The sequence below is a fragment of the Rhamphochromis longiceps genome, linkage group LG13 (assembly GCF_057381845.1).
Source record: "Rhamphochromis longiceps isolate RC_006_pf linkage group LG13, R_longiceps_female_GT1.1, whole genome shotgun sequence".
Classification (NCBI taxonomy): domain Eukaryota; kingdom Metazoa; phylum Chordata; class Actinopteri; order Cichliformes; family Cichlidae; genus Rhamphochromis; species Rhamphochromis longiceps.
In genome coordinates this window covers 18437630-18462305 of record NC_140569.1, presented here as the reverse complement: position 1 = coordinate 18462305, position 24676 = coordinate 18437630, and the positions used below count along the sequence as shown (strand labels likewise).

Genomic DNA, 24676 nt, shown 5'->3' with positions numbered 1-24676 from the left:
TGCTTCTGTCTGTGTGGCCACGCTTGATGTACATGTTAAGACCCACACTAACTGATTATTTATTCTGGCTTTTTGCCTCCCCGGACCGAGGTGTTGATTCCTCTCTTCCCTACTGGATACACACACGCACGCACGCATGCACGCACACACACAGACCACTGTCTCCCCACAGCCTCTCCCTTCAGGCAGGGGTTATGCAGTGTCATGCAGGTTAGGTCTCTCTCTCTCTCTAGGGGTTCGCCTGGAGGCAAACCTGAGAGAAAAGAAGGAGTGGAGTGAGTGAGAAATGAAAAAGAAAGATACTTGGTGTAGATTTGTATTGTGAATAGAGTCAAGGGAATGAAAAGGGGATCTCAGGAATGAGAGTGAGTTCAGGCAGGGTTCTGGAGGGGGTGTTGCATGGGGAGGGAGAGGAGTGGGTGAGGAGAGGAGGGGTAGGGGTGGAGTCGGGGGCTCTGCTATTTGTAGATCCTTGTGATGGATGACTAGTGTGTGTGTGTGTGTGTGTGTGTGTGTGTGTGTGTGTGTGTGTGTGTGTGTGTGTGTGTGTGTGTGTGTGTGTAAGAGAGAGAGACTGGCATTTTTTTCTTTCCTCTCTTTGCCTATTCCCTCTCTCTTCAGGCGAGCAGAGCAGAGCGGGACTGAGTGAGCGGAGGACAGAGACGCAGACGTGTGCAGACCAGAGCACACCAACTCCACAAAGACAAGAGAGAGGAGAAGAGTTTGCAAGGAGAACATAAGAAACAACTGCTTATTTTTCTTTTCTTTTCTTTTCTTTTTTCTCTTTTACATCGGCAAACTGTGGTGGATATCAAACCAGCATCAAAAGAATTCTACAAGAAGAAAAAAGGATTTGTATGGCTTTACAGCAGAGAGGAAAATATTAGCATTTCTCACGTGTAAATTTTTTTTTTGTTCATATTCATCAAATATATGAATTTATTCTAGTGGACTTGTAAGGTGTAACAAGACTCTTGGAAGCAGACGTAGAGAGGGGAAGGTGGACACACAGAGAAGTAAGGGCTTGTTAAAGAAGAGCAGGTTGTCGTTCTGGTGAATATGGCCATTAGAGAAAGCTGGTTTGAGGCAGGCATGGGCAGGTTGGCCAGGCAGCCACTCTGGATGTGGGTGGCAATGCTCTCTGCCCTGATAGTGGGCAATGCCAGTGGCTGCCCAGCCCTGTGTACCTGCAGCGGAACCACAGTAGACTGCCATGGACTGGGTCTCAAAACCATGCCAAGGAATATCCCCCGCAACACTGAAAGACTGTGAGTACGATCTCTGCTTTAGTTACTTCTCTGTGTGGGCGCATGAGTGTGTGTTTTTATAAAAGAAGCTTTAATATCTTCGTTTCTTACTGGTTCCCCTCTATTTCCTTGATACATTGTAGTAGTGCACACGACTTTGCTTAGACTGAAACAGAACAATAGCCCTGCCTGTAAAGCTGCGTGTATGTGTGTGCATGTGTGTGTGTATGTCAGAGAGAGACTGTGTGTCACTCAGGCAGTCAGTCACTAACTGGCATTCCAGTCAGGTATAAATAGGCATGAGGGACTGGCAAGACCAGAGGCAGATGTGTGCCTTTCACATGTGTCCATAATTTACTTATTTGTTTACACTTGCAGCATGTAGCTTCATTTTTTCCCTCAAGTTTGAAGCTAAAATACATTTAAATCCCCTTTTCTCTTCACTTTTTTCATATAAATGTAGAGTTTAAAAAGTAAAGTCTGACTTGAACTTTAAGAACAAGGTTTGACATCCAGTCTGCGGCACACTATGTCGCTTTGCCTCTTTTCTTACCTCTATTGCAGTTTTGACTTTTTCTGCCTCTCCCCGTTCTCCCGTCTCCCCTTCTCCAGCTCCTCAACGCGCACTCCGCAAATTGTTAAATCATGGAGAAAATTAAGCAAATCAGCTACTTAGGCGAGTCTTGCACTAGTATCACGTAGCTGTCGTGTCAAACGGTGGGAGGATGGGAGACGGCGGGAGAGATGAGGCGGATGCTGGCTCGCAGAGTGGAGTTTCTCTGTCTTTTCTGACATTCTTCTGAAATATTCATCGGCAAATCAGAAGTGAGGAGTGCAAGGGGAAATAGATTGTTCTATTTCAGCTTTTAGAATATCAGTGCTAAATAAAACATGCTGTGGGAACAGAGGAGAGAAAGCCTGTGTCAGAGGCAGCGTTGGCATAGTGGGAGCCGGCTGCATATTTTATGGTTTTCATATTTAATTTCTAAGAACACCTTTTTTTTCCCCCCTGCTTCACGCTCTGCATGTTACCAGGTTGCATTTGTACATATGCTGGTTTAACAGTGAAGCGGAGAGGAAACATGGTTATTTTGTGGTTTCCTTTTACATGAACGGCCATTCACACTGGAACGAGCCCCTGCCCCTCTGCTCAAGAGTATTTTTGTGTTAAAAGTTGTTTGTTCATTCATAGGTCATGTACAGCAGCACATTTTATCGCCGTAGCATCTCACTCAAGACGTTGCATTTTAAACACAACGTACTTAAAGGTCATGTGTAACTTATTCCTGCGTTGTTGCCTCCCCCCCTGGTTACGTGTGTGCATGTATAAGCTGTGTGTCTAGGTCATGTTGAGCGGTTCTGCTTAACAATAGAGACAATCCTCTGAGGGTTGTTGTAAAGGGTGATTCATCAAGGTGATTGCACAAATCAGCACCAGCCCCACATGATGGTCCCATGTGCATAGCGAGATTTATGTGTATGTATTGGGAAAATGTGTGTTTATCTGAATGAACTTGTGCAGCCACTGCTGGGGTCAAGAATGAGTAATGACTTTGTCAAGTTTATGTAACTGTCCCAGAGGTTTGTTGCCCTCGTCTGTACCAAACGATGCTAACGGACACTTTCTTTTCATCAATTTGAATCATAAAGATTTTAATTGTGTGATGCTCCAGTATATATAACTGCTGAACTTTAATACAAGGGAACGCAGTATTAGTGTTAGGAGGCTAACTGAAAAGGCTAACGTCATACAAAAATCTGCACTTTACCTTGTAAGGCTGGTTTTGTGCTGCATTTGTGTGAATGGGTGTACTTGCTCTCATGTATACAATACTTTAGTGTGTGTTTGTGTGTATGTGTTAGAGGAGGAGGGGGTTGCTTTTGGGAGAAAGTGTTTGTGCGTGTGTATGTAGGCTGTTGAGACAGACAGCAGAATCCCATTTGCACTTGTCACTGTGGGTTTGGATCAGGTCTGACCCCTGCGCTCCTCAGACCGAAGCCTGTAATGAGACTGTGAGCTCCACGTGTTAAAATTACACCCTGGCGTGTATGGGCCGCTGGCCGCTCCCTCCCCCCTCTGCTTTCTCTCTGCATCCATCCTCTCTCGCTGTCTATTTCTTTGCCTCTCCTCCCCTTCTCTCTTGGCCTTTTATCAGGCAACACTGAGAGAAAATCTCCATCTGTAATGCTGATTAAATTGGCTCGCGCACAGTAAAGGATCTTAGTTAAGCTTTTTGTTTGACAGGTATGAAATTAAACTCTTCTCTCTCCTTGTTTTGTCTTCTTAACAGCCCCGCTCTTTAGTTCGAGTGCGTGTCCCATCTGTGAATGAGTTGATTTGGAAAAGGGGAGGAGTTGTGTGTGTTTTTGCGAGTGTGTGTGTGTGTGTGTGTGTGTGTGTGTGTGTGTGTGTGTGTGTGTGTGTGTGTGTGTGTGTGTGTGTGTGTGTAACTGCAAAACGTCTGTGCACTGATTATGTATTTTCTGTGCCAGAAGATACCTTGTACTGAGATGCGGGGGCATGTTGGAGCCCCTCCAGAGTAGAGGAGTTGGAGGCTGCACACCATATGCGTGTGTTTGTGTGTCTGTTGTGCAAGCCTGGATAAATCTCATGTTCGCTTTAGTTTGTGCATAAACCACAGCATGTGCTTCCATGTGTGTATGTTGCACACAAGCAGAGAATAAGCGATAGCCAGATGAAAACACATGAGGATTAGTAGTGGTTAAAGATGAGCACCCCGGTCGCTTTGATAACCACATCTATGCATTTTGGGGTTGGAGGTGGTAGGCGTGTGTGCCTGTGCCAGGGAATGCCTGTAGTGTTTCTGGCATCACCACATAGCTGGTACAACTGACAGCTCACTGGCCACCTGATCCATAATTTACCCTGACAAGACTGAACACAGCCTGCCTACTACCTGCCAACACTGGCTGTGTGACTAAAGTGGAGAGCGCAAGATGGAAAAAGACAAAGAAATGGGGGTGAAGGGTGGAGCTGGGGGGTTGGATTGAAAGCACGATAAGAAGCCAAGGCTGGCACAGTAACTAAAGTGGTAATCACTAATGAAAGGATTACTACACCAGAGCAGTTAAGAGAGATGTAATTCAACCACAAAGCTAATGAATGAATAAACTAGATTATGTTATTTACTATACAGGGCAGAATAGGTCTAGCCCTGAGGCAGAATGAATTTCATTCAGGTCTTTTTTACAGTCTAATATATCCATCCTCATAGCTGGTAATCCCATGAGGAGTGATAATGCCTGGAATGAAGATCATTCAGAGAATGTTTATGCACAGCAGAGCATTGTGAAATTACAGGCCTGGGACTCTGTCATTTCAATTTACTGCCTGTGTAACACAGCTGTGGTCTTTCCTCTCGTACTGAACACTGAGGTGGATGTCCTCTCTCTCTCTCTCTCTCTGTCTTGCTCTCTTCATAGCTGCCTTTTGAGCGAGGATTTTGTGAGCTGTAATGTAAATGAGGTTTTGCAAGCTATAGTTCCACTGTGCTCTTTCAGTTTTTGTTCTAATAAACAATAAGTCACCTTTTTACATTTTGCATACATGTGTAGAAAGTGTGAGTACGATGACTGACTCGCAAGCCTCAAAGCCACCAGCTGTGTTACTATACACACCGCAGGCCCACCGGCCCACTCTTCTAATGAGTACAGCTACTCTGTGGAAGTGTTTAATTGAGCCCGCGAGAGCTCGGAAATGACCCTATCGATATAACTTGAGTGCACGTGTCTATCAGGAAAACACACCAAAACCAAGGCATGCACTTTTTCACGAGCCTAACATATACAGTGTACATTACTGATTGCTCTGCATGGCTGTCTACAACGGCTGGTTTCTCAGAAGACCTTGAAAATCAAATTTGGAAAATCCACCTAGATCACCTTTCATCTCTCAGAAGACCATCTTCCCTTTTAACCCTACTGACTAGCCAGTAAGAAGCAGGAAAGTGGAGGGGCGGGTGATGTCTGTTCGTGTGTAAAACATGCATCAGTGAACACTCTGCTGATATTGTGGATATGCCTTCATAATCCACATTTCACGCTGCTCGAGACACTTCTGTTTGAGAGAAGTCTTGTGAGCAAATTATGGACAGTGTTCCACATGAGCTTGACATCTGCACTGGTCTGCACGCTAATTAGATCAATATGGCACAGGACCGCAACATTAGAGCTCGGATATTTATCAAGTTGTTCATTTTATAATTCTCAATAAATAATGCATCTATTAAAAATAAATAAAAAAATGAATCCACACCTTTAGAACTCATATTTTAAGATTAAATATGACACTAAGTTATTTAGAGCTTCAACTCACCGCTGTTTCTTTCTCATTTTATTTATTATTCCATTTTATTGTCTATCAAATATCAGAGAACTGAAGAAAAATCCTCACATTTGCACAACTGCAAGCCGTCAGCTTTTGGTAACTGTCTGAAACGAGTAAACGATCAAAATGATGATAGATTTTCTTTTGAAAATATTTAAAATGGCCCTGTTTTTGCAGTGGGGGTTATCCGTTTGTTGATAGGCTAACCTCTGCAAAGAGCTGGAGGAATGCTGATATCAGTGTGCTCTGCGGGGGTGAGAGTCATACGTATGGCAAGTCTTTATTCTTCGAGGCCATCAGATTTAAACACATATGCTGCGTCCATCAAATTACCAGTCAGTGCACATCTGTGAGCCAAACATCTTGTCAGTCTTCTGTTTGGAACAAATGAAACATAATAGATGTGGCTGTGCAGCTGTTTCATCCATAGTTTCTAGTCAAAGTACACATTCGTGTAGCTTAAAAGCCTTCATACGGCATGCAAAGCAACAATAGAACCTCAGAATCTGTCACTGAACAAACTACGGTTACAGTACAAACCATGAAAGACCCTTCAGTCTCTGCTTCTACTACAGCCCCGTGTGTGTTCCTTTTCCAGCCTGTGGCCGTAACACACATTGGAACAGATGTTTAATTGATTCAATTCAGCATGAGAAAGTGCCGTAAGTTATCTATGTTTGATCAGAAGCTTGATCAGACCTGGTCTTTTCCCAGGCTCCTTAATTCCATCTCCCAGTCTTTCTCTCCATCTGTAAAATTTTTGCGTAGAGCAGCAACTGCTCTGAACGCCCACCCCCCCCCCCCCCAAAAAAAAAAAAAAAAAACATCATAGTATCTTCTTGCCAGGAGTATTGTTGTTGTCTGAAGGCCCAGAAAAGAGAAGCAAAAGTCAAATGTTTGGGTTTGGGTCCTTGACTTTTACCTGTAGCAAGACAGGATGCAGGAGACCGTACTGTGGTCAAGGCTATGAGAAGGAGCTGTGTGTGTGTTTCTGTGTGTGTATGACGGCAATGCATGTGTGAGATACGCTTGATGTTTAACTTTCCTATCAGTAATCTTGCTCCTGGGGCCTGACTGAGCAGAATGAAAACTGTAAATAGCCCTTGAGGAGCCCAGGAGCCAGGAAAACACACTCAGACGGTCTTTACGCGCTGACTGCACACACAGGCAGACTTACACGATTACACACACACACACACACACACACACACACACACACACACACACACACACACACACACACACACACACACACACCAAAAATGTACAGTTAAAGGCCTTAACTGCTTGTCTGAAAGCCACATTTCAATAGAGGGAATGTTTTGAGTTGAGCAGAAATCTGACCTCTTACTGTGGACAGAAGTGTTCCAGTTGGGTTTAAGAGTGTATTATTTTGGTCATGGTGGTCTTTCTTCCTTTCCTTCTCATTCTCACAGTCTTTCAGTATGAGACTGTTGTGTGCTCAGTCAACTGGTTACGTACCCCGTTTGACCATCTAGTATGTAGGTCACTTTCTTCTTGTAGTCTTCCAGCCATTTAGGCCTCATTTCTCCACTGACATTTCCCAGACAGCCCGTCAGCTCTTCACAGCTCCCATGGCTAACGGCAACCCTCTGCCACACTGCTTCACACCGTCAGTTTTCGACAGCTAACAACGCCGTCAGAGTAGTTTTCTCCTTTTTCTGTCTCACAGTGACTGTCTTTCTTCCCCTGCTGTCTCCACCTGCGTGTTTTACGGCTGTCAAGCCCATATGCTGCCAAGTCTGCGGGAGGAGGAATGCTTTGCTTCTTCACAGCTTCTCAACCTGTTCATTCATTAGGATGTGTGCTCAGCGGTCTGGTCAAAGAGCATCATCAGTGTGTGATTGTGGTTAATGAGCATTCACATTTTAGGCTGTGGGACGTCAAGCTTGTGTTCATCAGATTGTTTCCACAAGAGGAGTTTGGACAGTGCTATGCCACCAATCCTCAATCAGCTGGCTTCTGTCCTCCCTGCCAGGCTAAAGCTGTCCAGGACAAATGGTCCTGTGGCGCTTACAGCAGCGATACAGAATGACTGCAGTTTACATTTGCGGAAATACTTTTGCTAGCCTGCTGCATAATTTTTTGCAGCCTGTTAGTAAAATTTGTGCCTGTAAATATACAACTGTTAAAATGAACCAGCTTCCTCAGTAAAACCAGGAATGGGACAACTAATAGTAGGTGTGAAAAAAGGAAAAACAAATAAAATTATGTAGTTTGAAAAAAACGTAATTAAAATAATAAAAAATAAATAAAGTTTTAATTCAAATAAAAAAATGTGAATGAAAAACCTTCAATTTGGTCAAATTTTTCCTCACAACATGCTTGTCAAGGCTTGATTTAATTTTTTTTTTTACTTGGATGTCTGCTGGATGTCTGTGTTAATATTACAATATTTTTTTCTGAATTTAAAAAAAATCCCCACAATATGACTAAAACTAACACTGAAATTGATGAAAACTAAAACAAAATGAGCCGAAGTGTGGCAGTTGGGATTGTCAAACTCAATACCGACTCACAGGAAAATATTAGATACTATTTTTAAAAGGATTGGAGAAAAAAAAATAAGACAAAGCGTCTTATTTTTTTGTCATAAAAACTAAGGGGCTTTTTAAAAAAAAAAAAAAAATTTGAAACAATAAAAACAATAACATCAATGACAACAATATTTCTAAGCTGCCTGATAAAAAAAAAATTAAGATTCTCTTAGGTGGTGAAAAAAAGAGAGACTATTTTTAGGCTCTGTGAGGTAGTGCTGGTTTTTCTGGTGACATAAATAATTGTGTTATCTAGCTAGATGAACAGTCTATTAACAATACAGATGGGCAGAACTCATTTGTAAGCTAGCCTCCACATAGTTGCTAGCTGCTAGCTTAATGACGACAGATGGCTAATGTGGCTAATCAGATAATTGCTAATAGTTTAACAGGTAGCATTAACATGGGTACTGGCTAGATTAACATTTATAATAACTTTTAAAAACACGAGAATGTTGTTGGCATGACCTCTGACCTCTTGAAATTTGTCAAAGTGTCAAAGTCATGTGAACAGGTGTTATTGGCAGGAGGGGCTGTGTGCCTGCCATTCTGCAGTACTGTGTGAAGTTGTGTGTCAGCTGGAGGAGGCAAACAAGGCGCTGCTGGTATTAACACTGCTGCAAATGATCGTCTTATCCTTTTCAGTAGTGATTTGTATCTGAGTATTTTTTTTTTAACAACTCTAGTAGCAGTAATATGGTTTCTGAATGGAATGATTAACAAAACCTGTGAGATGTGGGAACTCTAAATTGAGTTGTTTGCCTTATCCTGCTTTGTTTTAAGTAACTGTCTCATCATAATGACTCATTTGCTAGCCAGTGGTTCTATGTTTGTTTTTGATTTGAAAAGTTTCTGGCACAAATCGATTCTGCTGCTGAAAATCTCTGCAGCCAACAGTAGTTTCTCCTGTGACCATTTAGTTGTGATTTGGCTCTGATCTGAACACAATTGCCTGTCCCAGTGGTGCTGTTCATATACACGTCAGTGGGAGTGGTTCAATGCATTCTTTGGTCTCATATATTGAAATTGTAGTTGTATATGTGTGTAAGAAAAAGAGCACATGTGGATCAATCTGTGTGAAAACTTCAGTGAGCCACTGTGCTTGCTTATTCTCTGACTTGGAGTATCATTTCACATAATGTGGTTCAATTTGAAACAGGTCAGAAAAAGGCTCAGAAGAGGGACCCCAGCAGCTGGCAGATATAAACGTAATGAGTTTTTCAGCATTGTAGCAGTGTTTCAAGCTTCTTTGAATTTATAGAGATACAGGGCAATGGAGCATAGCTGCCACATGTCCACCCCAGGGAAGGTGCACCAGGAAATACTCTCAGGCATCAATCTGCTTGGGACAGAAGATGAAGACGGATTAGATTGTGATGTCATAAATCCGTTTTCTCCTCAGGAAGTGTGTCAGCATTGGGAATTCTTACAGAATTTCCAGAGGGTGGAATGGATTTGACTGAGACTGGGAAGTGGAAATCTTTTTACTATAGGAGCTCAGTCTGATACCTAATAATTTTCAGCCTCTAAAGTAATACTGCGGTACTGTAATGTGAAATCCCGCACAAAGTCAGTATCAGAAAACATCTGTATATGGAGGGAGTTAATATGCCTTTGCTGCAGTGCCAAAAGCCATTGCTTAGCTCTCTTTGATTGGAAAACAAAGGAAACAGCAATGACTGATACTGTAGCTAATAAACAGCAGACTTTTGCTTGAACTGGCACTAAATCTGACTTTGGCATACTGTGCCATTATTTAGATGTGGAATAAACACAGAGACAAGCAATGCTGAATCCAGAGGCATGGCTTAATCACGTGTGCAGGGCGTATTCTGCAATCTTTTTGTAGATCTGAACAATGTGACCGTTTGTATACCGCTGTTCTTTATGTGTTTTTCTTTCTTTTATATACCATAGCTACTCCCTCCTTAAACAGAAATGGATGGGAATGCCAGAATTCTTTACATCAACCGGACATCCAAAAATCAGCCACACACACTGCCCAGTACATATATTTTTGAAATTCATGCTTAGGACAATGTAAGAAATATGCAATCTTACAGCTCAGTGTGGCACTGAACTGTCAAGGATTGTGTCAATACGGCATCAATAAGTCATCTGTCCTTGAAGAAGATGAGCTAAGGTGGAAAGATTAATGTCGGGACAACGTTAAAAGACCTGACTGTCATTGGAGCAATTTCAAGGACTTTGTAAAAAATTGCTTGATGTTTTCAAAATGTCAATCATAAAGGTCAGCCTATGTCATAAACAGTATGAATCCATGGATTTATCCTGACTAAACACTATAGCCTGGTGGTGGCATTTGAGCATTGCCTAAATGTCACTGCTTTGCTGAACAGGTGTGTCCTTTAAGATGGCTCTTCCTGCGGGATACTGCAGCATTTGAAGATGTTTCCAGAAAGAGTTAATTTAGTGCAGCCACCCAATATCAAACAATATAAAAAGATTTTGAAATGGTGTTGTATAACAGCTTACATGCAGATATTTGACAGGCTTCTGTTTATATAACAAAACAAAACATCATTGCTAAACGGAAAAAGCATTTGTTTTCCATATATTTGTTCTGTCACCCCTCTCTTTAATAACCCCCAAATCTTTGTCTCTTAGTCTTTCTTTTTTAATGTTGTCAGGGTTTCATCAGCGATGACCACCCTGAAGATAAGACACTGGAAATCCAAAAAGGCATGTGTGTGGGTGTATGCGCGTATCCTCGTAAGCACCTGTAATGAGCTCCACATGTGTGTGTATCAGAGCCCAGGCTAACGAAGCCCAGTCCATTATTTATTTTCCTGTGGTCCTGTCGCTTCGCTTGTCGATGCACCTGTGTATACACGCACACACATCCACCATCTGTCTATAATGACCGTTCTCGTTCGTACCGCATAGCACTACGGTCCCTCGAGTGGTCATTAGACGAGAGAGCGAGAGAGTTGCTGAGGAAGGGAGAGCAGTGGTTTCGGTGTAGATTTGGAACTAGTTTTTTGGTTTTACTTTGCGAAGGAGTGCCTGGGGGTCAGTGTAGGGTGGACACATAATGCTCAGAAAGTTAATAGAACACACAAAGTGTGTGTTTTGATTACTCTCAGTGCCTTCGAGGCTTATATGATTTGCTTTGCCTGCTTTGTTTTTCCCTCTGTCAGGAGAATACAATCTACTATTGAGGTTTAAAGTAAATCTTACATTTACACAAACCAGAGGTCAACAAATCCACCAAACAACCTTGGGTGTCGGAGTCAAGTTCATCTGGTTAGGACTTGAAAACAAACCTAAAATTCAAATCACTTCTTCAATTACTTGATTTCCTGTTTATTTGCAGCAATGGCCAGCTCCCAGCAGGGAACTGCTCCCATTATACCCAAAGCACTTAGCTTTCTGGCCTTGTGGCCCTACCCAAATCCCCTGTGCTGGCTCCTGCTAATCCCCACCGATTGTAGAAGGACATGGCAGACAGAGAGGGAAGGGGTGGGGGGCGGTGTTTGGTTGGAGGAGGCTGGAACAGAAAGACAAACAGGCAGCTCAAATGTGGCTTTAAAGGACGTCTTAATATCTCCCAGTAGAGTTGGAACTTAGCTTGAACTTCCTTTTAGCACCTTGAGCCTCCTTGATTTCCAACAAAAAAACACTAGCTTTTAAAGAAGTTCTCAACATTTATTATACCAGGATTATGTTTTAGCAAAAAACTAAGTGCACTGTGTGTGTGTGTGTGTGTGTGTGTGTGTGTGTGTGTGTGTGTGTGTGTGTGTGTGTGTGTGTGTGTGTGTGTGTGTGTGTGTGTCACTTTTGTCAGAAGTGTGCAGTTGTTTTAATCCCTCAAGTGTGACAGCCTCTATGCTGCTATGCGCTCATTAAGCTGTTATTGAATAGTTTCAGAGGTAAAATGTAATTATTAATTTTTGTTTGCATCCTTCTCTTTGCAGGGAGCTGAATGGGAATAACCTCACACGAATCACTAAGAGTGACTTTGCTGGACTGAAGTACCTCAGAGTTTTGTAAGTACTCACCTTCTGTTTATGGGCAGTAATGAATTGTTTGTACAGTAGGAGTATCTGTGGAGCATGTTGGTGGCTGAGTTTATCTAGCCATGCATATCTGAATTGTATCTACCCTAGCAGTTTGCAGCTATACTGACTTTCTGCTGATATTAGCATAAACCCACTGAAGTGGCAATGCATTCATCAAGAGTCCTACTCCAAAGTACATTAAGCTCCTGAGTGACTGCAACCACTGATGTAATGGCCTTCTCTCTCATTGTATTCTGCCTGTTGTAGTTGCACTTTACCGTCCCTTAGACACACACATGCTCACTTGCCCTCTGTTCCCTCACATCAGCATGTAATGTGCACACAAGCGCCAGTTCTAAATGGGCTCTCAACACAGCTAACACATTCAGGTGAAGTCATCAATTCCCTCTCCTGTGAAATTAAACAGCACTTGTGACTTCGGGTAATAAAGTAGTTATAAAAGTTTCTCTGTGTGTATGTGCACACAAACTGGTGAGCACTGCTATAGGTGTTAAAAACGCTGCTAAAGGGGAAGCGCCGTAGACCCGAACATGTTTTAAATGTAACATGATCTCAGCATAATTCCTATTACCCTGCAAAGTCTGACTGTTTTCAATCCTCATGGTTACTCGCCCATCCCCCCTGTCCATTTTTTCCCTCCTGGTCCCAACGTTTCTCGTCCCTTGTTGTCTTCCTAAGCATGCCCCTTTTTCTGCACCACCTCCTACCCTCATGTGGAGGTTAAATGCCTTCGTGTCGACAGCTTGCTTCTAGCACGTAAGAAGGAAACAACTTGCAGGGCTACCAAAAACAGAACTTCCCTTGCTGTTAAGCTTGTGATCCACTCTCACTGCCACAGTAAGGCACATATACATACACACACAGACACACACACACACACACACACACAGGATTTCCTTCCATATACATGAAGTATGATAAACAAAATGCTGGTACAATGAAAGTTGTAAACTAAAAAACAAGTATCTACATATGTTGGCTTTGTGGGGCAACAGCAGGTTGACCTCTGATCCTGCCCTCAGAAGGAGCAAGAACAGGAGCAGAGGTTTATCTTTACACTGAGCTGCCATCTCTTCTGTCAGTCTAAAATCAACACAGCTGATTTACATCCACCTATCCGAGTGCTTGGCTCTTCAAAATCTGCAGTGTGTCTCTGTTCTGTGATGAAATGCGTACTGAGTAATAAAGGAACAATCAACAAAAAGTAGATAGCAAAAGAGATCAGAGAAATTGAAGGTTATGTACCTGCAGGTTGCCTTAAAAAAAAGAAAAAAAAAGTTTTTTCAATTCAAAAGTACTCATCACAGTTTTTTCCGCTTCCATCTAAATTCATGAGAAAGAGATCTGAGATGAATTGCACGTTTCTCTCCATGTTTATGGAGTGTGAAAAGTGATTAGCATTTATATTCGATGGGGAGGAAGCCCAGATTGCTGAGTTGCAGTGCGCCATGGCCTCACAGGAGACATGAGAGGTTACCTTCAACACAGAACAGTTGTGTATGTAATGAAGGAGAGCACTTGTTGCTTCTAAAGCTGCTGGACACTTTTCTCTCCTTCCTGATTTTGTGTTATTGTAACACTCCAAAACTATCTAAGCCCCTTTTTTGTGTCTTAGCTTTGGCATTGTACTTGAGGAAGGGATGTGTTGCAACTTGTGTGCATGGATTCTGTGTTTGTGTGCATCCATGTTTGCTTGTTTATGTCTAATAGCCTTGATGTGGTGCCTAAAAACTCTGATATGGTACAGCTATGCTGTTTCACAGGCGCACGCACACACACGCACATCCCACTTTCCCTTGATTCAGTCAGATGTCAAAAACTTGGAGCTCACCTCACACTTTCTGACCCCCTGCCTACTTTTCGTCTCTTCTCCACCCAGCTACTACACTCAGTGGACCACACTAGAGCACCAGACACACACTTTCTGAACCACCTTGGAAACTTTCCTGGCTGCTATCCCTCCTCCTTTTGCCAAGATTCCCAGTGCCCCTCAGTCCACACCACTGCCCTCTGTGTGTTTGTGTGTATGTGGAAGAGAAGTGTTGAATATACTGCACCCTACTTGAATATATAAATACTGTACATACTGCAAAATCCCTTGCCCCCTAAACCCTAAAACCAAGCCCATTACACAATTCTAAAGCCAGAGTGACCCCCTACAGACGTTGACGTGACGTAACTTCTCGTTCCCTTCTTTTCTGCAGGCAGCTGGTGGAGAATCAGATTACTGTGATTGAGCGTGGGGCCTTTGATGACATGAAGGAGCTGGAAAGACTGTGAGTATGACCAATGGTTGTCTTTAGATAGCCTGAACACACTTAAACTTGAAATGAAAATCCCACCCTTATTCTCATGTGTTTTCACTCTCTGTATTTGTTGGGGGTAATGAGACTAACAGGAATGATACATAAAATCTTGCGAAATCAAGTGTGTGGCACTATCTTGGCCTTTCATTGTGGTTGGATGGTGCTAAGAGGGTACGGTGTGGGCTGCGAGTATTTTTATTAGCTCTGCCTGACAGGAATGCCCTCAGTGGGATATGTGGGCTTAAAAGGCCTCCCCCACCGCAGACCCTGGCTCATCTGGACAGCACCAGGACTCCTTGACAGCTTGTAAACTCGCCGGGAAAACACACAGACAAACGCAATCAACCACTCCTTAACCTGCTCATTAGTAAATCAATAGTGCTAGCCACATGGAAACCTGCACAGCAGATGACTTTATGGACCACGCCGTAATGCAGACATAGTGGTTAACTTATAAAAGACTTTCCCCTGATCTGAAACCCACATTAACAGTCTGTGTTACCAAACTTGAGACCACGCACAGCTTGCCTTTCCTCCTCCTCCTCCATATTCAACAGATCCCAAACATTGGGTAGACATTTCCATGTGCCAGACCAATGTGGAAATTGAGTGGCTCGTTTCTTTAATGTTTAAAAGCCACTAACCCACCAGCAGGTACAGTTCAGTGTGAACGAAGCAGCAGCAGACCATTAATGTCCATTATGCACTAAATCTCCCTCTCAGCTGGCCGAACACTCTTCTCAGTGTATACAGTGTGTGGCACAAGTCCTAACATCTGTCTGAATTTGTCCGAAGGCATGGCAGTGGCCTCACATTTGCAGCGTCTCTGTGCCACAGTCCTCTCATTCGCTCCCATGGGCCTCAAATGGGCCATTCAAAAAGGAGAGAGTTGTGGTTTTCAACAGATTAGCAACAGTCTGTTCTCCATTGACTTAATTGTTGTATTTGCATAAAGCCTGCCAGTCTTAGATGTTAGCTGTTTGACGTGGAGTCTCTTGCCAACCACCACTCCTCTCAGTGTGTCCTTGGGCTTGAATAAGCTCATCCATTCCTCTTAATTTTATTTAGAAACATCTTTTTTCCAATAGATCGTCCCGAATAAAATGTTTTAGTGTTCCTATAACTGAATGGATATGATTCACTTTTAAAAAAATTGAAATGTTGCTATTTTGTTGTTCTGGGAAAGTCAACAGAATGCTATTTTGCAAGGCAAAACAAAGTAATTTAACTGTGTAGCGATAATTTACGGCACTGTCTCTGACCAGCAGTTTTAATTCCCCCGAACTTTCAGTTGGATATTTATGTGACATGCAGAGCACACTGAAACACAATAGCCTGTGGCTAAGCCGATTCTACGGCAGCTAGAAGAAATTATTCACAGCCTACACATTCAAGGACACACATGCATAGACACACACGCACAATCACTGGTTGATCATACGTTTTCCTTGCTGCAGGCGGCTGAACCGTAATCAACTGCAGCAGCTTCCTGAGTTGCTGTTTCAGAAGAACCCTGGCCTGTCTCGACTGTAAGTACATTCGCTTTTTTATTAATTTACCTCTTCCTCTCTGTCAGCGCACACTATGCAAACCACCAAAGATGGCTCAGTTAGGCAGGTCTGGTGAATTCTGGCTTTGGTTTGATTAGGTATAAACACAATTAAAGTACAAATATATTTCAATTGCACTTGGTGAAATACACATCAGAACTCTTTCTTGTTGACCGTAAGGCAAAATGAACTGGGTGAGAAGAATGGACATCTAAACTAGTTGGCTTCATATCTACATTAATGGATTTGTAAGCAGTAATAACTTGCACATTAATTTGCAATTTGTTTGTGACGCAGTTTTGAAATTCCTAATCCGGAAGAACGGTCTTTTGTGGGTCAGCTTCTGCAGCTCACAGCACAGATCCTGCTCTTTTAAATGGCAAAGATAACTTAGCATTCCAAATTAAAGTCACTATGCCGACAATGCTTGCTGCCACAAGTGTAACAGCTCTTTTGCACATATGGAAAAATTCGTGGTTGTACTTTGGCTGTCTCATTGTGTGGGTTTGTCTGAAAAATAACGTAAAAGTGTCTGAATGACAGAATGGCACCAGTTTAAGAGCTGGATGAAGCCAGCAATGTTACGTATCCCGTGTCTGAAAAGGGCTTCAGACTGTCTGCAAGAGGATCCAGGGGTGACAGAGATTTGATCAGACTGGAGCTAAGGGACAAATTAGACTGTGAACCTAAGTCCAGGTGAAAGGATGGCTTTGTTACTTAATGAGATTGTTTTATGTCATGCGAGTCCGCCAGCATGCTCCACCTTCATCATATGAATGGTGAAGGTGGAGCACACTTTCGTTTGCTTCTTGTTAAGACCGGTCCCATTCAGTCACACACCCACACATCGTTCCACTTATGCACCTCATGCAGCGAGACGATCCCACAGTAATGCTTAACTTTTATTCCCATCTACAAAGAGGCTCTATGTTTCTTTTTCTTTCTTTGGTATAATCAGTGTCCCTGTTGCTAACTGATCATTGGAGCCCCTATTATTCGCGTTCAGATTACCTGGAGCATCTGGGAATAATGAAACAGTGGGACATGGAAAAGCCATTTCCCTTCCTTCTATACTCATAGTGATACTACTAACCCATGATCCTAGCCTTAGCCCTCCATCTGTTTATCTTGCGTTTGATGTTTAACACCATCTTGAATCTATCTGTCGCTTCCTTGCAACTATTTCCCCACGTCACCTATCATTATGCCCAAACCAGCCGCTGGGAATTTAAGGCCTCCTCTTTTGGTACAAGGCTGGTTGTCTTGTTGTTTGCTCACACTGAGCAGCACTGAGTTGTGTGTCTAGTAGACTAAGAGCAGACCAAGGCTTCTCAGACCAGCGGATGGCCTTGAACCAGTGTGATTGGTCCATCTGGAGCAGCTGGCGTAGCCAGCAGCCAAATGATTGTGCTAACACATCCAGTCTAACTTCATGGTCATTATTCTAAACCTATCACTGGGTTCTCAGCCATGTTCTGGAGAGTGAGACTTTGTTTAACATTGCTTAATCGATTCGCTATGTGTCTGTGTATACACTCATTTGTTCTTTATCCTTGGTTAGACAGAAGAGAACAGTAATTGACCTTGAGGCTTTTCAGGTGTGAAAGTGCCTGGCATTTTTTAACAGTTAAAACAAATCCAAGGCCAAGGAATCAGCAATAATTCAATCTTTATGGTGCCAGTGCTTGACTGACAGATACTACTTTGTGAAAGACTTGTAGTCCTTGTTAAAAAAAAATTGGGCTAGTAGCGTGGGATCAGGAGCAGCAGTAGAAGACAAAGATATTTTTTTCCTAAGGTGTTTCTCAACTCCTGAGCAGTGTTCCCGACCACACCATGGGTTCTGGTTGCAGTCGGATGCGGTTGGGTTACAGCCTCGTCTCGCTCCCGCCAGCAGCTTTTAATGGACTTAAAAGGTCCTCATCTCCCAGAGGAAGACTTTCACTGCTATGTCATGTGTGCATTTATGTGTGTGTCTGAGGACGACAGAGAAAGAGAGGGAGAGAGCTCAATAGACAAAGAGAGTCTGTGGTTGCGTATGTATTTGTGTGCGAGTCTTTGCACTTGCTCAAAGAGCTCACTGGGGCTTGTTAGGGTCTGCCTTTATGATGCCAACAAAAGAGGTTAATGTGAAAGCCCGCTGCCCTCAGGTGTAGCACAAACCCAGATGGTTTCTCTTCTCTTGGAAGCAGGATTAATTGCTCCCCTTCTGCTTTTTTATACTTTTACGCTCTTGCTGTCTTTTTTGCTCTACTCTTTTTTTTATTATTCTCTTTGCTCATTCTAGAGTGAGGGTTTTAAGGAAAGCTTGTATAACAAAGTGGCCATTTGTCTTAGACACCCTGCTGAGAGGACAAACAGAACGAAGGGCAAAAGGGGGTAGAGGAGCGAGGGATAGCAGATGAGATTGTCGCTCTCATTAAACTTTAGAGGAAAAGCTACCGGGTTAATAAAAGGGTGTTGGTTAAATGAGCAGTGTAGTGTTGTTTTGTGGGAAGTTTTTAAACACTTGATCCCATGGAGTCATTACGTTAACGGGGTAATGAGTTTGCTCTACAAAGGGAAGATGAATTAATCCAAGTGCTCTTGCTAGAACACATTTTTAAAGAGCTCTAGTAAAGTCTACCGTAAAAGAAAGAAATATTTAGCATTTAGAAATAACTGAATTTTATCTTGTGCTTGAGCGTCAAAGCTAATAGGTTTAAGGTGTATAATGTGTCTTGGTTCATTTAAAAAACAGAAAACTGCACAGGTGGATTTTCAAGAGCTACGTACTTTCTCTTGTGAGAGCCAAACTCTTTATACAGAGTCCTGCTACACTGCCTCCTATCTTTTGCCATGCCTCAGAGATCCTGGAGACACTGATGCATGGGGGAAATAGGAAAGATAATTGGAATTGATTAGAGATGATTAGGGAGAGACGGAGTTAGTTAAAGCTTCCTGTGATGGATGACCCCGACAAGAAGGCATGGGAACAGTGGCTCGGAGGTGAGAGGCGCTGCGCAGAACATCACTGAACAATAACAGTGAAAATAGAGTTGCATTCATCACTGTTAACGACCTGTTGCCCCCCTCTCACCACCCTTGACTACTCCTTATCCCACTTCCACTGCGCTTCAGATCTGTAATCTACTCATCCATGTTTGTAATTAGTGTGCTTTCGCAGTGGGAGAGCAGGAGGAAGGAAGGACCGCAGGATGGAGGGAAAAAAGTGGCATAGGTGAGTAGAGTCGGGGGCGTGTAGAGCAATTGGTCTGATAGCTGGCCCCAGGGAATAGCATCTGGTTTAGGCTGACGATGGGTGACTGGGGGAGGAGGAGACAAAAGGGTATTTTGAGGTTTTTGAGCAAGCGTATTTGCTTGGGACAGCAACACAGGTTTGTTTAGAGGGGGTGTCGCGTTCGATAATGACCAACTTTTTGTATTATGTTGTGGGTTAAGGAGATAATCAGGGAAGGTTTTCTCTTGTATAACTCCCCAGGAAAGATGAGGGAGGTGGAGGGATGTGGGAAGGGTGTGGTAGTACCTGCACTACAGGGGAGCTGAGGAAACCCTGGCAAAGGTTTGAAAAAGGGTGTGTGTCTCATCCGTCTTTAAGAAGCTTTTTTACATCCTTCAATTTAACGTTAATGCCTGGCAACGGGTACTCTAATATACACAAACACCAAACGCACACACACACACATTCACTGAGACACACAGGCAAATGTGCACACACAAGAGAAAGAAAACTGAGGGAAAATGTAAATAACACTAATTAGACACAAACACTCAGAGAATAACACTATAATTAGATCTCTGTGTGTGGATGGTATGCATACACAAGGGATTACGTCCTTTCTGTGGCTCTGACTGTAGATAAAAGAGCCGCTTCAGATATGTGTTGATGCAAAGCTGCTTCTTCTGTGTTTGTGTTGGAGAGATGCTGTGTTTTGTGTTTGTTGATTGCTTGATGCTTAGGGAACAGTAGCTCAGAGTGAAAATAAAGAATTATTTAGGGTAGGAAATCTTGAATAAAGTGCACTATCATTAAGCCTATAAATCATCTCTCTGTCACAGTTTTCCCACTTGTTTTGACTTTGTTACCATTCAGCACATATACACTATTTTCCCCTTTTCATTTGCTTCAGATTGATTGGCTTGTAAACTTGCTCCAGTGTTCCAAGACTTCTTGTGCCATAAAGCAAGCAAATTAACTCTTTTGACTTTTGACTTTTTGTGTATGACTGCGTGAAAGACTGAGTTGAATGTGTGTGGGGGGGGTTTCTCTCCTCGTGACCGTTTGTGTTTGTATAATACTGTGCTGTGTAGGCGTCTTTGCATGCATGCATGCATGTGTGTGTGCATCTGGCAGGCTGTTAATGCTTCAAGCTGGTCTTGTTGTTTCCTTCTCTTTGTCTCTTCTGATGAATGACCTGCCTCAGTGTGCTAGGACTCTCTCTCTTCCTTAGAGGACTGTTTGGGCTCCCGCTTGGCAGCAGTCCCCATGGCAACTCATCTTCATCAGAAGGTTTCTGTGCCATCAGTGGTAGACATCCTGATTTCTTGACTGTGGTTTGTCTGACACTAAGTAAATAATGACAGCACAGACTTCAGTGAAGCTAGCTTCAGACTTCACACTGTGTATCCATTTCGAAACTTCCGTCTAGTACATTGTATACACTATGAAGTTACTTGCACAGTATGTGAATTGTGACAGTATTGTCATTATGGTAGTACGTTTTTATTGAACACACTTAACAAAACTGATTGTAATGTTTGACTATTGTAGCTTCAGCCACACGTTTTATGTGCATCTTGGCCAGCCTCTGACTATGCATGCTATTGAGATCTTCTATGGTGAAAATGACAGTTTAATTTGGACATCCAACTTTTTTTTAAATCTGCTGCTATTGGCTGTTTTGCTAGCATTTGCATCTCTCACTCAATTGCCCAAATGGTCTTTGGGTTTTCTGACAGTGTTTCAAAGCTTGTCTTTGGACATTGGTTCCTTTTTCACTTCATTTTAAGTCCAGTACAGGATGTTATGGCTCATTCAAGCATAGAAAACTTATATCAAGAGACAAGCCAGGGATCCACCATGCAAAACCATCTGAAAAGCATCTGATTGTCAAGGGCTTCATTTTGAACATGAAAACAAAAATCGCACACCTCAGTATTAATGCATCAGTGTGAGAGCATCTTGACAGAGAACAGAACAAAAGGCAGCCAACCTCCAAAGAAGAGTTTTCAATGTCCTTCAAAAAGCCTGGAGAACTATTCCTGGAGAATACTTAAATAAATTAAAAGAAAGCTTGCCCAGTAGAGTTCAGGCTGTGTTGAACAACCCAGCAAATCTGATGAAGATCCTCATCACTTTCTTTAAAACTGCCAGAAAGAGCATTGACCTTGGCAAAGGAAATGCTCTCCAAGGATCCTTTGAGCACTAATAACAAAAGACACATTTTTTCATTATTCCTGGAAGAACTCACCTCCTCAACAAAAACCATCAGAGGTGTTTATCTATATTTATTTTCCTAATTTGAGTGACGCTGGGTGAAATTTTAACTTTAGTGCACGGGTGACGTTTATTTATTTATTTTTTAATTAAGCAGTTTGAAATACCTGACTTGGTGACCAAACTGGCCAGACCTTAACTTTTTGCCCCCGTCCCTCTTCCTGCCCCTGTCCTTGTCAGATGGTAAAAGTGGCTTTTATGGCTTGTCACTGTTTTCTTTACGAGTTGGACCGTGTGTGAGAGAGAAATGCAGACCAAACCATGTGAGGAGAGCGGAAGCCAAAAGGGGGTAATTTAGAAACCACTCTGCCATCTGAAATATTCACAACCACAGCACAAGGGGAATGAGAAAGAATGAAAAAGAGGACAAAAAACAGACAGAAGAAAGACAAAGTTAAAGAACAGAGAGAGAGATGGTCAGAGGTGCAAAGGAGAGCAGCAAAGATGTAGCAAAAGCAGGAGAGAAACAGCGGTGTTTATATTTACTAACGATTTTGTGTCCTTCCTCATGAATAATTGAACAGATGGATTGAGGCTTGTTAAATATTCACACTCAAGCACTGGGACATCAGTGGTCTGTGTGTGTGTGTGTATGTCCACTGTCTGGTACACGCTGTTCTACATACACACTCATACCATCTCTGATGCTCTAAATATTCATACAAGCAAACATGTGCGCGCACACACACACACACACACACACACACACACACACACACACACACACACACACACACACACACACACACATTTACATACATGGGCAAGTTCTTCAGTGGTGACCGTCCAGTCACACACATGCACGTTCTTATGCGTTTGTGATTGCGTGTGCACGCACATCTTCACACTGGGGACTAGGCTGGTCATTATGAATTGATACGGCATGAATAAGACATCACAGTGTGGTCTAGATCCGTCATGAGTATACACACACGGGGATTTCACTCGCAGAGCTGCAGAAAGAGGCCTCCTCCTCCTCCTCTCTGTGCCGTTGCCGGCAGTTTGCCTCTGTGACGGCTGGCTTCGCCTGGTCCAGATTGGAACTGACGCACAGAGGAGAAAAGGCTACCCTCATGCACACACAAACACACATATATGCACTTACTCCCTGGAATCTTAGAGCAGGGGTTTGAGGAAGTCTGCTGTCCCGTTCCAGGAATAACAACCAATGCAGTGCTGGTTGGGTTGTCCTGCTTGCGGTCATGTTGCTTAGTAGTCATGTGTGTGCAAAATTGGCTCATACAGTCAAGCAGTATGGAGTATGAATGTATCTATCAGAATGAGAAATCCAGCTCATTCATCACAGCAGTAATAGAGTGCAATCTCCCTGCAGAGAGTGTTTCCCTCACTCAGTGCATCTGTCCACCTCGTTACGGTTCATTTCAAGATCTGGGGTTTCGATCAACACTATCAGCTCTGGATCATCATGTGGAAGTGTCGTGTGTGAAGTTCTTAGCAGGAAGACTTGAGTATTTGTGTGTAATCTCTAGTTATGAGCTGTTAGGGTCTGGATGCGAGAGTCTGGTGCTCAGTGTTGGACGTATCCCAAGCAGACCCAAACACCGCCTCTGATCCCATGGGTGGGGAGGGGTGAAGGCGTTCGAAAACCCTTCCTTACATCCTGCAAAGCAGGAAGAAGCATGGAGCTACCCACACATGTGCATGTTTAGCTTGCGCACACACACACACTGTGGAAACCCACACGCGTACAGTAAATGATTAGTCCAGCCCCATCCTGTGGCCTCAGGCTCAGTCTCTGATTCTGTGATTTTGAAAAGCAGAAACAAACAAACTGCAGGGCAAATTATGCCTTCACACACATACACACCCTCAAATAGAGACACACACAATCACACAAATGCCACTGCACACATACTTTGCCCACCTCCTGCCGATTTGCTGCTGTAGCAACCAATGCTCTGTGGGGCTTGGACTTGGGCTGTTTACCTTTTCTGAGTAAGCGGAAGACACAGAGAAAGAAAGAAGGATTTGGAAGGTGAAATAGTTCAAACAGCGCCTCATATTTTATGATCCAGTTGCTTGGAAAAAGGGTGGTATAATAGATGGAAAGAGATTTTTGGATTTTTAGTTTTGTATGCATATATAATTATAGGCTTTGGACACATCCCTTTATCCTGTGGAAGGAGAGACTTGGTTGAACTCCTTCGTATGCCCTGTGGCTATATTTCTCTGTGTTTGTGAATTGTGGGATCTGTCACTGTGGTGAGCAGGTCCATTCTCAGGGGTTTTATACTTAGCACACACTCTTTTGTTCTTGAGATGCTACAGGCTAATGAGCTGCTGCTGTTGCTACTCCATAAAGAGTATTTCCCTGCATGAAGATGGCTATTTGTGTGCTTTAGGCTTAATGAGGCTAATATGGTGCTAATGGTGATGGATGTAAGCATGAAGCAACAGGTTTTCTGGATTGAATTTGATTAAATTCGATTGAGTCTGATTGGCAGTTGTGCACTTATAGGAAAATCAATACAACCTTCAGATTTATACAGCCTTCATGTTATTAACCAGTTACATCAGGGTCGTTTCTCAAGAAATGTAATGCACTGTACATTATTCATTAATAACTAAAAGCAATGGTGAAAACCAGCTTAAAGAGACTTCATGTTGCCGCTGTGATTTTAATGTGATTCTACTGTAGAAGTAGATGCAGGTATAAACAGAGGTTACAGTGCTACAAGCGTTAATGCTCGTCATTGCCTTTGTTACCTGTTGAAGAACAGGCTCTGGCTGCTGTACTGGGGTCAGCATACACTCAGCTTTAACCTAATTCTGGATTCTTTGCTAGTTTTGTCCTTTCTGTGCAGATGCTTGCAAAAAAAAAATATCAATGTTCTGTTAGCATTGTAATACAGTTACTATCCTGGAGGCAGTCTGCATGCTCTCTATCTTATCCTCTTATTGTTTACTGCGATAAAAAAAGAAGTAATGTTTATATTGCCATCATTTTCCTCATCCCTTCACATTAACTGAAAGCAGCGTTTTAAATTGCAAGTGTGCAGGAAGAAAAATACATTTTTGATACATATTTTTTTACTTTCCATCCGCCCAACATGCAGATAATTGAAGAACCTTTGGAATCCCAAGCAATGATGTAATTGTAACTGTA

General features: G+C 42.8%; 1 protein-coding gene across 3 annotated transcripts in view; it reads left to right on the top strand.

Annotated features, from left to right (window-relative positions):
* The first annotated feature begins 575 nt into the window (after positions 1 to 575).
* The window catches only part of slit1a (slit homolog 1a (Drosophila)), an 86111-nt gene continuing 62010 nt past the window's right edge, over positions 576 to 24676 (top strand). The window contains exons 1-4 of one of the 3 annotated variants that reach the window (XM_085428164.1): positions 576 to 1268; positions 12092 to 12163; positions 14401 to 14472; positions 15960 to 16031. In XM_085428164.1, coding sequence (XP_085284290.1) covers positions 1060 to 1268; positions 12092 to 12163; positions 14401 to 14472; positions 15960 to 16031 — 425 coding nt within the window. In that variant the 5' untranslated portion in view covers positions 576 to 1059. Of the gene's footprint in view, positions 1269 to 12091; positions 12164 to 14400; positions 14473 to 15959; positions 16032 to 19093; positions 19273 to 24676 lie in introns of those variants that run through there. The other 2 variants (XM_085428165.1, XM_085428166.1) reach the window with 2 other exon arrangements.